At 42.9% G+C, this 13,268-nt stretch overlaps 1 protein-coding gene across 1 annotated transcript in view; it reads right to left on the bottom strand.

The window, feature by feature from the left end:
• Window positions 1-12,761: 12,761 nt before the first annotated feature.
• POU4F1 (POU class 4 homeobox 1) overlaps window positions 12,762-13,268 on the bottom strand; it is a 5,264-nt gene continuing 4,757 nt past the window's right edge. The window contains exon 3 of the mRNA XM_014453521.2: window positions 12,762-13,264. Coding sequence (XP_014309007.1) covers window positions 12,762-13,264 — 503 coding nt within the window. The remainder of the gene's footprint in view (window positions 13,265-13,268) is intronic.

The following is a 13,268-nucleotide window of genomic DNA, read 5'->3' as shown; positions in this document are numbered from 1 at the left end:
AGAGGTCAAGTACGGCTGCTCAAATATTTTTCTTACAAAATGACGGATTTATTAGACAAATAAGTAGCCCGGCTGATGCAAAACCCCCAGTGATTGAATTTTGACGTTAAGTCAACAACAACTCGAACTACAGCAGTGCTTCAAGATTTAGTTATGATGGTAGAGATTACTGAACAAATAAGAGCCAGAAATGAATACAGATTTCTGAGGATCTGCCCCTGGCACCCTCTTCTTGACATTCTCCTCCATATGCTCCCCCTATTCACACTGTATTATAATTAAAGATTTGCCTATGCCTTACGATTGGAAAAGAACTTTAAAATAATTAGGCATATTTTTCTCTGTGTGTTTTTGTAATTTTTTTTTTCTTTTAAGGACAGGCTCAGGGAAAAAACCAATTGAGTTTCATTATAAATTCCTTCGTGGCCTGAAAGTCAAGTCATCCACCATTAAGGGAGGGAGCCTACAGTGGGTGTTTAGTTTAGTTTTGTTTTTTAAAGATCTTACTTTCATTAAGAGTTTTTGATAACTTACTTTCCTACCTTTCCCCCCTTTCCTTTAAAGGAAAGATTTGAGGACTTTCTAAAAGATTTGAGGACTTTTGGCCAACTTAGGATCCCACTCGCGGATGCGGATCCACTGCTAAATAATTAAAGCGCACATAATATTTCAGAAGTATTTAGATTTCACCTTTCCTGGGTCACAGGCTACCCTCCTCCCACTGCGCACCCCATCCACCCTCTGCGGAGCTGGCCGTGGTGCTGAAAACCCAGCGTGATCTTTTGGGAAGGGAGGGCACCACTCATGGAGACTTTGGCTCTTCATAAATGGGGGCTTAAATAATAGAGATTACACTTAAGCACAAAGCAGTTCGTTTCTCATCTTTGCATGGATAAAGGGGAGAACCTGCTCCTAGTGTGCCTTTATTTATGCTGTGTGACTTCCTTATTGTAGTGGAATTGGTGACTCAATTTCCATTTGTCTTTTTGAACCAGCCAAGAACTCATTCTTTCCACGTTCTTCTCTTAGTCCCTTATTTTCAGCTTTAGTTCAGTTGCCCCTAGTCTATGAAAATATTTATTTTGCAAGGACAAATCTATATTTGATTTTAAGGCTTTATCTGATCAAGGGCTTGACACAGTTTCTCTTTGTAACTAGAAATTTACTTTCTGGGTTTCCAGGCACAGACCACTAGAGGCAATAAACTGGTACCAGATTTTCATCCCAGATTTTATTTAAATGTAGTATAATTGCTCTCTGTAAATTAAGTTGCCCATTCCGGCTTCTCTCCCAATTTCTCATATTCCCGTCTCATGTATGCATATACCCATAATTTCTATAGATGTTTTCATCATGCTGGCTTTTAAATCATCTGTTGTATTAGTTGTTTTCCTGAGTAAATAAAACTGAAAATACAAAATTGCTAATCTTAAAATAAATAATATAACTCATAAGTAGAAAGGGATGTTTTATAATCATTTTGCCACTCCCCAGGATTAAATAGTAAGTTGTGCAATTGAAGCCCTTCTACCAGGGACAGGGGTGTAGTCCTCCATTCCTCTTCCTTTTAAAATATTGAACAGTACTCTCAGTCCAACAATGCATCTGTTTACAGTTTGCCTAAATTTGTTTCTGGATTTATATTTCAGTGTGCTCTTTAGGATGCAAAATTCCTGTCAAATTAAAGAGTGTTCAGGTCTTGCCCGCTTCCAGCAAATCACTCGCAGCACCTAATAAATCCAGCTGGGGTTCCTTCCATAGCCCGATGCTGCCGAAATCATTATTGTCCTGCCTTGTTTCATGTCAGAGGCCTCTTCGCCTCATCTGTCATGAAACCAATTTCACTTTATTTACATCCATTTGCTAGTTTAATTACTGTGCTGATGAATAGCCTGAAGGAATTAAGTTACGAGTCTTTGGAAACCCAAAGCGACAGATATATGGGCTACCTTTTAACTACAGGGGAAGAAATGAAGGCCAGTGTGTGGCATGCACAAAAATTTAAAGATAATAAGTGTTTCTCTTTACCCAGCTACTCTTGAAATTCAGGATGATCCTGTCTTCATGCATTCATCATCTCCTGGATGAAATATAGTGCATTAGGACCCCTCATATTTACAGATTGACTGTAGTTCTCTACAATACAATATAGTTCTCTATTTTTAAAAAGCATTTTGCATTACTAAAAGAGTGCCAGATGATCTTCTAGCCAAACCAAATAATCTAATGTACTGATGTTTTTAATTACAGGTACCTATAAATGTTAACCTTTCCTTGTAACTGAGAACTATATACACACAAATAGATGTTTTTGTGAAATGAAAGAATATTTAATACAACTAATCTAATATACAGTACAAAGTACTCCACTTATATACTATAAATAATGTAACAAAAGTCAGTTATATAAATTTTGTTTATCATTGAGCACAGTTTCACAATGATCTTTTTTAATATATATTTTTTATTATTGATAGTATTACAGATGTCTCCCCTTCCCTCCCCGCTTTACCCCCCTCCTCCCACCTCCTACCCATCCCCCCCCCAGGTCTTCACCCCATTCCTGCATCCACGGGCTATGCATATAAGTATATAAGATCTTTGGTTTATCTTCTTTAATGTATTTTTAAAACATAAATAAGAACATTATGAAGCCTCTTTTACAAGTCCAACATAATAGAGTACTGTGAATCTATGTTAATGACAGAGGGTTTGTGGTGTGTTTGAATAATCTGTGCTCTCAAATATACATAAGTAGTCAATCATTTGCATATATTTTAAAAACCTAACATTAATAAACTTCAGTCATTCCTTTATCCTATAAATTAGCTACTGTGGTATAAGCCTATTAGTCATGACACTATTAAAATCATGCCTAATATAATATCATTTTCAAATTTCCTAAATGTTATCATTAATGTTAGATTTTAAACTGAACATTGATAATCCAGAAATTAAGTCTTTATATGGTTCATCATCACTGAGTACCGATTAAAAGAACAATAAACCTAACTTGACATTAATTTCATAATTTCTCTTTCCCCAGGTAGCATCACACAAGAAAAGAATGCAACTTTAAAATCTAATGCCTATATATTTTCCTTTCTTTGCTCTGTTTCTGAGAGTTTCTGACATTCTAAAATCAGTACTTTCATTTTATTTCCCTAAAAATGATTATTTTAAGGCACATAACAAATATATTCAGCATTTCAAGAAAGAATCTAAATATTTTTTTCTTATAGACTTAACATACTTACTTATACCATCTCCATGTTGTGCACATAATTACTTCTAAGGTTGTGCAAACTTTCTAAACTATTATATATTGGAATATTTTTAAACATTCATGGAATGGCAAGAAATACTTCTAAACAAAACAGAAATGAGGAAAATGAAGGTTTTTAATGTTTTCTCATTTCCTCTCCTCCTAAAAGAATTAAAAATTTTGTGCCTGTAGACTCTGCAGTGTGGTTTATTACAAAGCAAGCTTTAAGAAAAGGATATGAATATAAGCACTTTATATTTACTATCAGAAGATCTGAAAGTGCTGAAAACTCTACTATCTATGTAGACCTATATTAATAAATTATATATTCATTACAAATCCTCCAGCCCCCCTTTATATCCTCTAAAAATACACTTGCCCCATTCTTCCTCTCCCACGACTTTTAATAAAGCTCACTGACAAACAACCTACATTACAAAAACTACTTTTTTGTGTATCAAAGAATCTTGCTTATAAAAGTTTTGCAATAAAGGAACCCTAAACAGGACCCTACAGGTAAAATTTTCCTCTATTTTAATAGAACCAGATATTATTCCATTTTTTAGTAGAGATTTATGAACAGTCTTTAACTTGACGGCATGGAAACCTGTATTGGTTGGGTCTCTTTACCTATTTTTCTTCATTTTTTAAATAAAAGAAGTGAGAATGGTGGGGATTTAAAATGCTTTTTCTTTCTCCCTCCTCCTCCCCCATCACTCTCCTTCTCCCCCTTTCTAAGACCTCCTTCTCCCTCTCCAGCTCTTTTTGATTAATAGATCCATGTGGCTAACGGCCTGACATATGGTGTGCGAAGCAGCTTGAGATAGTACCTTAGGCATCCCCTACGGCCATTAACATATTAGGGGCTTATGTGCAGTCAGACAGACCTCATCCAGAGCCTGCATTTTCAGAAAGGCTGCACCCCAGAGCTGTTTGATAGAGGGTTTCAATAATGCACCACTCTTCAATTTTAAGGGAGTTGCTTCTGGTACTGAAACACTGAAACAGAACCGGAATAGAGTTGAAAAAAGACTCAGTTACATTCATGGGCAATGGTAAACATTGTGCTCACATCTATTTGTATATGGAGGCACACCTTCAAACTCACAAACATGCACCAGCTTCTAAGTATTATTGGTAAACAGCCTAATGTCAGCTGCCTAGATTTTGTTTAAAATTGTATTTTGTTTTAAAGTCCTCTTTATGCAGGGAATACTAACAGTACAGTAGCTAATAAAGATTATTCAAAAGCAAAAACAAAATTCAGCATAACATTTAAGAAACTACTCTGAATCATATTGCTTTTCCCTAATAAAAGAAAGTGAATGTTTACATCTGTAGCCTAAAGATGAGGGAAAAAAGAGGAAGAAAAGTTTAACTTTAAAAGATTTTATCACATTTTAGATACGTTGACAGATCAAATCCCTGGAGAGGTAACTATTCTTGTTCTACAAAACCTGAAAGTTTACAAACAAATAAGTCTGACAACAACTCAGAACGGTGGGGAAAGGCTCTAGTGTACGTGCATATATGTCTATATATACATGCAACATGTACATGTATGTATGTATAAAATTTTGGAGAGAGAAATAATAATTCAAAATCAAAGCAGACATTCCACTTGAAGCTTATTTAGTTCACTTTAACGTCGTAACTGAAGCTTGAAATTCTTTTTGCCCTGCGTCCTTCTCTTCCAGCCTCCTGCTGGTAAACCACTGTACCTCCTTTTGAACTGTACTCTGGCTGTTTGCTTGGCAAATAAATGCTGTTCCGCCCTATTAAACCTTTTAGGTAGTTTCATCTTCGGATTTCTCAAATACAGAGCTAATAAGGAGGTGCTTTGATGCTGTTTTACTTTCAAACTATAGCCTCCAGGCGTTAAAACGCGCAAAAGGTAAGCGAAAAAAGTAAACTGCCGCGAGCAAGGCGCACCCTCCCTTTCAAAATCCCCCCGACCCTCTGCCGTGCACTGCGTGGCAGCCGAAAATCGCCTGTTCCCTGCGCAGAACTAAGTTCCCTTGGCAGCCTCTGGGGTACTGAGCCGGTGCCACGTTACCAGGGGGAGGAGGAGAGAGGAGGCACTTTTAAGTTTAAAGCCCTGGGATCCCTTGGGGAAGGGTAAAGATGGAAACCAGAAAAGGCGAAGGTTCCGAAAAGTTTATTCTAGGCAAACAAACATCAGATGGGAAGTGAAGATTAAGAAATGGCAACTTGTTTAAGCAGCCAGTAATAAAACTTTTGCATAAGGCGTGGCGGCGGTAGGAGAGAGCTTGCTCCCCAACTCAAGGCTGGTTTTAAACCTCAGGCTCGGGTTACACCTTTGGAGGGAAGACCCTGGCGGGCACTCCTGCCTCGCGCACACGGGAAACCCCTGCCCCACCCTCCCACCCTTAGTTGAATATAAGCAAATGAAACTATTGAAACGTAACTGTTTTCTTTAAAATTGGGATGAGTCTCCTGCTCAAAGGCGTCCAGGTTCCTCTCACTTAGGTATATTTTCAGAAGAAATGGAAGACCCAGGGAGATACCTCTGCTAGCATCAAAAGGATCCTACCTGCTTTTTAAAAATGTCCGTATTGCCATTGCTAACTCCTAAAACGCTTTTTAAGTAGGCTAGTTGAGCTCCACGCTCAGCCTCGGAGCTCCTTGTCACATTCTGCTTCTCTTTTCTTTCCCTTTCCATTAGAACGCTCTGGAAAGTCGCATAAGTGATCAAAATTAACATAATCATTATTAGTTATTAGGATTTGCTCTAAATTACACTGTGAATATCGCACAGCCCATCTGCCGCCCCAGCTCTCGCAGCAATAGATTGCAGATAAAATAAATGTCCTTACCCCATTAGAAGGTTCCTGTCTCTGTAGCCAAAAGCCAAACAAAAGCAATAAATACCGGGCTTTTCCTCTCCACCATTCAGCTGTGACTCTTTTCATCAGCTCTTCCTCTAGAAAAGCTCCATAGCTGCCTGAAAATATTGCATTTTATATCACCAAAGGGCGATTAATATTGCATTAACTGTATTTAACATTTTTAAGCGCGAATAATCTACAATGAGTTTGTTTCTGTTATTAAGAACAGGGGGTAGGAGAACTGCTGCGGACCACTTAAGACAGCTGTATAACCCTATTATTTGTCTCACACTTCGTATTTTTTATATAATGTTGGCGTTAGCGCGCGCGCGATGTTTGAAGTGGAACAAGTATTCTGACACTGACTGGAGACGTCCAGGTCCCTGCCTTCATTAAATGTTTATTGTCAACACTGGGGGAGGGGGGTGGCGGGGGTAGAGACTGGTGTAAGTGAATTTCCACGGCTGGAAACTGTCAACACTTTGTTTAATTCAAATCCGTGCCCACAAAAGTTTGTTTACGTTATGCTGCCTTGAACTCAGGAGTCACTTATCAAACTTTTGTTTGCAATTCGTTTTGCCTAATCAATGCAAGGAATCTGTTTCTCTTCCTCCCCCACCCCCCTTTTTTCCGCTTCTCTTTCCAGGCACTCTTTCAGCTTCCCTTCTCCTCTTCCTAGCCCCTTTCTTTGCAACCTCCAGTGCCTTCGGGTTCGGGGCAGGGAATGGAGGCGGGCGCTTTTCGCCCACCCTTGGGTTTGCAGGAGCAGGACGCTGGTCTCACTACCTCTGCTTTTCTAGCTTCTCTCCGACCCACATTTTCAGTCTCGGTTTTGCGACCCAGCATTCTATGGACTTCTTCGGGAGGAAAGCCCTGTGGTCAGCCCTCCTCCCGTCCCGAGTAAAAACCCTTGCCTAATAAATTCAAATTCATAGCAGGGCTTTGGTGGTGTGCACCTTAACAACAAAACAAAAGCCAAGATAGTATTGCTCCCAATTCTTTTTGGAAAAAAAAAAGTAAGCCAGTCTTGAAAGTTTTGTGATGTTTGGGGCGTCTGTTTGCTTAGGCAAACTGTGGGGAGGGGGGTATTTTTAACCTCTGTGCGACCCTGGTCCCTTCCCTTTCAGGACGGACTCAGAGGCGCTCGCAGGAAGGGCGAGGACCTCCGGGAGCGCCTGGTGAGCGGCCGCGGAACCCCGCTCACCTCTCCGACGGGCTCGGCGCGCCTAACGCGCATGTGCGGGCTCGGCGCGCTCCCCGCTCTCCGTGCGCGCCCCCTCCGCCCCGCGCGCCCGCGGCCCGCGCCCCGCCTGCCACACCTGCGCACGCGCCCCGAAAGCCGGGCCTCGGGCTGTTGCCCAGCTCAGGTCCTCCCGGACCTGGTCAAGTCCCAGCCGGAGCCCGCACGCCTGTGGCCATCTCGCCAGCTGTGAGGAGCTGCGGCGGCGGCAGCTCTAAGCCTCCGCCGGGCCGCGAATCTCGGGGCGACGGCGGAGGGGCGCACACCGAGCACCCCGCTGTCGCTCGGCCAAGGCTCGAGCTCTTGGGATCCGGGATTCCCTGCGTGGACGGCCCCGAATGGGTGGGTGTTCCCACGGCAGAGAAAGCACCCTGCACGGGTTGAGGGAGGGCGGGTCCCCCTCCTGGCTGCAAATTCTGACCCAATCAGCTCTGCCGGTGGTTTGAAAAGGCACCCGCCAACCCAGCCGCCCCAGAGTCCGAAGTCGCGCTGGGGAGAGGGGCGATCTACGGACGGCGGCGGCTGGAGGGAAAGCAGCAGCCCCCCGAGGCTGCACCCGCAATAGCTCCCCGAGTCTGAGTTCCCCAGACCCTTCCCAGCCAGAGCCCGGCCCTGCAGGTCCGCCAGATTTCGGGGAGGCGGGGAGGGAGGGCTGCCGGTGCCCCATCAAGCTGACTTGGAAACAATTAGGAAAGTTTTTAATTAGCTCCTTGTTATCATTCATTATATTAATTTCCAGAAGTCTCAGGCCATGAATTATTCAAAAGCAAACCAGCGCAAGGGCTGCGGCCGCGCGCGCCCCCGCTGCGGATGCCCGGCCGGCCCGGGCCGCCTGCCCGCTGCCCCGAGGAGGGGTGAGCCAGCCCTGCGCCGCCAGCCACGGTGGCGCTAAGGTTTGATCAAATATTAAATAACGTAATTATTGAGACAAGGCTTATCTCGCAGGTGGAAAGAGTGCCCAACCCCCGTGAGAATAAGAATTTGACTGCTATTTTTAAAAAATCAATTAAGCTTGCGGGCTCTTTTGAAACCGCCCTCGAGGACCGAGTGGCTCCCATCGTGGGGCTGAGTCCGCTGCAGCAATAATAACACAGACAAGCAGAACCAGACGGGGTAATAATTGTCGGCATCACCTTTACCACCCCGCTGGCCACCACGGCCCTTTGGATGGGGTGGGGAACGCTGCTTTAGTCAGGGTCAGAAGTCACAATTCCAGCTTCACAGCCCAGATGATAAAAACCGGTCCACATGAAAGATGGAGCAGGAATGCTTCGCTGCAGGGTTGGCGGGAGAGGCCCGGGCGACAGAGCCTGGGGCCAAGGGCGGGAGCTGCTCAGGTGAGTCCTACGGTGAGGGCGGCGCCTTGTCCTCTCTAGGCATAGCCACTTGTAGGAACAGGACCAGAATAGTTTTTCTCAAGAAAGTAAAAAAAAAAAAAAATCAATCGATACAATCACGGCAGCGGTTGCCTACGGTTTAATTATGAGAGTGTAATAGAAATTGAGAGCAATTTCAGAACACGCATTAAACAAAAATGTATTCAGAAGTTAGTTGATGTGTCTTGAGGACATCATTTCTTAGACCTACGGAAGGAAAGGAGCAGGACCCGGACCTAGGACTGGGGAAGAGAGAAAATTCCAAACCGAAGGGACGGGACAAACATGGCAGGTGCATTTTATGCTTCTTTTTCTTTTGCCTTTCCTACTCCTCCACCACCTGGATTTCCTGAGAAGCCCAACGGAGAACAATTCCCTACTCTCTCCAACTTAGAGATTGTTCTTTAAAAGAACCGAAGTATTTCCACCTGACTGGTGCCTTTAATGCGTTTAGAGTAAAATTCTGCTCTTCAGAACCAGAAAACTTTGAAAGGCCAACTATTGCTGCGTGCCAAACCTTTGCATTTCCTTCAGGTGGACATTTGTTTGTTTGCTTGTTTGTCTGTTTGTTTCTTCACGAACTGACAGTTAAACTTGTCTTAGAATAGTCTTATTATTTCTGCCGGCGGTACACAGATTCACTCGCCAGATAGCAAAGCATATCTTGTTTTGCACAGTTTCCTACTACAGAAAATAGGAAACTCTGCAAAGCATGTATTTTCATCATCTGTTTTATTAAATAATATTGTCTTCTTTTCATTTGGTGAGGGTTTTACTTAATACAAAACAAATGCTTAAGTTCTTATTACATACATTGGTCATCATTATATAATACAAATGTATTTGCAACATTTCGTTTGGGGCGGATTTTTTTAAAGCAGCCTTTGTAAATCTTTTCATCTGTTCATTCCTGGTTCTCCAACAATGAAATCGGTCATACTTTTCTATAAAATAACATGTTTTCTTTACAAATGCATTTTATTAAAAACTTTGATGACATTTCAAGTCAATAACAGAAAAAGATCAGTTTTGATGGAAGAGATCTATTTTTAAAAATACCTCTAAGTGCTTTTTTAAAACATTAACAACTTTAAAATCACAGCTTTTTCAATGTACTATTCTTTGTTGAACATCAAATGCTTTGTTTCACAGATTTGCCGGTGAAATTAAAAAGATTTGGCTAAAATAGGATGACTTCAGAAGATATAACCCCAGCTATTAAGAAACTTTGTACATTTGGCATCTGATCTAGACCCAGGTCACCAAAAAATAAAGAATCTCTGGTTCCTCTGGAGCAGTAGGTGGCACACTAAATGTTCCAAATGAACAGAGGCATTTGTCATGAGGATGGGACAGATTAGTGGGTGGTTTTTGTATTAACTTCCAAAAAAGGTCATTTAGTTACAATACTTTTAAAGAAATGTTTTTAGGCTAGAACAAAACATATAAACCTCCAAATGCCTCTGTCCCTGAACCTTGATTTAAATATTTTGGGGGTGCTTGGATATTTATTAGCTTCCACTACTCTGAAGGGGGGGATGGGCTGTGGTTTAAGAATTTCTGTAAAGAAAACTTTGATAAACACAGGCAACTAATATAGAATTCATTTTATTCAGAGCACCACTTTTCACATGAGTTGTCTGAAAGTGAATTCTGATTCAGCAGAAAAATACATCATTCTCACCCTTTCCCCTGTATTTTTGGTTGAATTGAGTTTTATTTGCTGACCGGCTCTACCAGGATTTGGCCTAGTATAGACACAAAAATGCACCCAAATCATAAAACTGCTCTTCTTTCAGTTATGTTTTATTTGTAAGTGTACTGGGACACATCCCCCTGTTGTATTTTGGCGCACATAAATGGTTCTGATAGAAGTGGGAAGGAGAAACGGTAATAGAGCAGACATAACCAAGGAGAAAGCTCAGCAGACATACATGGACAGGTATAACACTGGCAGTCTGTAACCACTGTGTGAGTGTGTGCATTAAAGAAAATATTTACAATAATCTTCCTGTTTTACCTTTTTTTTCCCTAAATACAAGAATACGACAAGAATGCTGTGTTTTCGGTGAAAACAGGCAGTAGACTGTGAAATCACACTATCCACAAAACGGTCTATCAGAAAGCTAGCCCAGTTTAGTGCTCAGTTTCAAATGCATAGAATGTTTGCGCTGCAAACAATGATATACAATGTAATTAAATAAATAATGCCTAACCAGAGTGAGACCTAATTGTGTTTCTTTCTGCACTTTTCAGGTCATGCATGATTTCAGTCTTGTTAAATGGCAGGGGTTTTTTTCCCCCCTTTTCTTTCCACATTTGTTTTCAATTTTTTAAGTTCTTGTTAAAGGATGGTAATAAACCATCCCCACATGAGATCAAAAGAGTATCTTGTGCACCAAGCAAGCGTTTTACCTAACCACCTTCAACTGTCTTTCTCATTTTTTAATCCATCAGCAGTTCATAAAGTACCTTGATTATAACTATGAAATACTATACACGGTTTTCTATTTGGGAGACTGGTAGTGCAAATTAAAGTTCTTGCTACCCAACATTTATCCCCAGCAATAAATTACTTTTGAATAATAATAATAATGAAACACAGTTGTTCTGCTTCCCCCCCTCCCAACATGCAGACCCTTTTGAAACAAATGGAGGACTTTAACTCTGTCTTCCTCTCATTTGGGATTTAGTTGATTTTTCCCCACAGCCAAGTCCTGCTCCAACTGAAAGCAAAAACTTTTCAATATTTCAACCATTTCATGTTCTCCAAGAGAGAAGAAAAGGGTACCTAGAAGAGCTAGATGAGTCTTGTTCTGTGGAGTAAAAGGGACACAGTATCTCTCCTATTGTTTTCCATCCCATGAATCTATTTGAATCAATAGGAAATAAAATTCAGTAGGCAGTTTTAAATAAACTACACTCAGAAAAATAAGTGAAAGTGAAAGGGCAAGCAAGTTCTATGGACGGGGGTGGCACTGATTTTGAAATAGTCTGTTTCTAGATCTTAGATATAAGAGCAAAAATGAAAAGGAAAAGAATTTGTCAAAATTGTTTTATTCTTCTAGAATGAAATATTTCTTTCGGAGCTCCATAAATTCTGCCTTTTAGTCAGCTCAAATACTACCTCTCTCTCCCTAAACACCCCCACCCGAATGGGCCCAGGCCACAGGAATACAGGCTAAGTCAGTGGAAACTTGGACTCCACCTAAACAGGCCATAATACCCCCGCCCCCTTTCAGCTGTTCCCCCTCTCACTTTCTGGCAACGGAGAGCAGCCATCCAGTCTCTTTGGAACGCAAAAAATAATCAAAAAGAGCGTGGGTGGGGTAGAGGTGAGACTGAGAGGGGAAAATTAAATACACAGAACAACTAGCTTAGCTACCCACAATCTCACCTTCCAGTTCATTTGGCTTTCGTTTGTCAGTTCATTTGTGAAGGGTTGGGTCAGTGGTAATAATGGTGGTGCTCTTGTTTTCTCTTCCTTAGGGGGGGATTGAAGCTGCAGAATATGGCTCCCTGGAGTTAAATTTCTAACGCATATTTTATTTGCTTTTGTTCTGCTTTGTTTTGTTTGCTTTTATTTGTTTAGCTTTTTTGGTGGTTGGTAGGTTTGTTTTTGTACATAGTTCCTTGGTCCCCAGGAGATTTTGATAAATGTCTCTGGTCCAAAACAGTCCATTTCTCTACCCTTCCAGTCTCCCCCCACCCTAACCCCCAGAACCATCCTGCTCCTCAAAACCCCTCCTCCAGGCTCCGCTTTCTTTCCCCCTCAGCTACCAGCTCACCCCAATGCTCCCCCTCCGACGTCCACACCCAGCACCCCAGTGCTCCGGGCTGGGAGAGGATGAGGGCAAGGAGAGCACAAGGGAAGGAGGGGGCGGAAGAGAGCGCTGGAGGACGGATTCGCCAAACGCAGGCAGGATAACGGACACGCCAGATCCGGGGGGAAGCGGCCCGGGAAAAGCCCCGAAAGGCCCCTTCAGCTCCCTGCTCTGCCCCTCCTCCCGCGCCCACCCGCCCCACCCCCCTCAGTAAGTGGCGGAGAATTTCATCCGCTTCTGCTTCTGTCTCTGGTTGCAAAACCACACCCGCACCACGTTCTTTTTGAGGTCCAGTTTCTCGGCGATGGCGGCGATCTTCTCCGAGGAGGGCCGCGGCTGCACGGCGAAGTAGGCCTCGAGGGAGCGCTTCTCGGGCGCGGCGATGGAAGTCCGCTTGCGCTTCTTCTCGCCTCCGTTGAAGAGCTCGGGCTTGTTCATTTTCTCGCGCTGCGCGCCCTCGGCCTCCTCGAGCCACGCCTGGAGGATGGGCTTGAGCGCGATCATGTTGTTGTGGGAGAGCGTGAGCGACTCGAACCTGCAGATGGTGCTCTGGCTGAGCGAGCCCACGCCCGGGATCTTGAGGTTGGCCAGCGCTGAGCCCACGTCGGCCTGCGTCACGCCCAGCTTGATGCGCCGCTGCTTGAAACGCGCACTTATTGCCTCGAGCTCGCGCGTTTTCGTGTCCGTTTCGGAAATGGTAGGCGTGTAGGCTTC

The sequence above is a fragment of the Myotis lucifugus genome, unplaced genomic scaffold, assembly GCF_000147115.1.
Source record: "Myotis lucifugus unplaced genomic scaffold, Myoluc2.0 scaffold_24, whole genome shotgun sequence".
Taxonomy (NCBI): Eukaryota; Metazoa; Chordata; class Mammalia; order Chiroptera; family Vespertilionidae; genus Myotis; species Myotis lucifugus.
The sequence above is the reverse complement of the archived record's forward strand: the minus strand, read 5'-3'. Positions and strand labels throughout refer to the sequence as shown.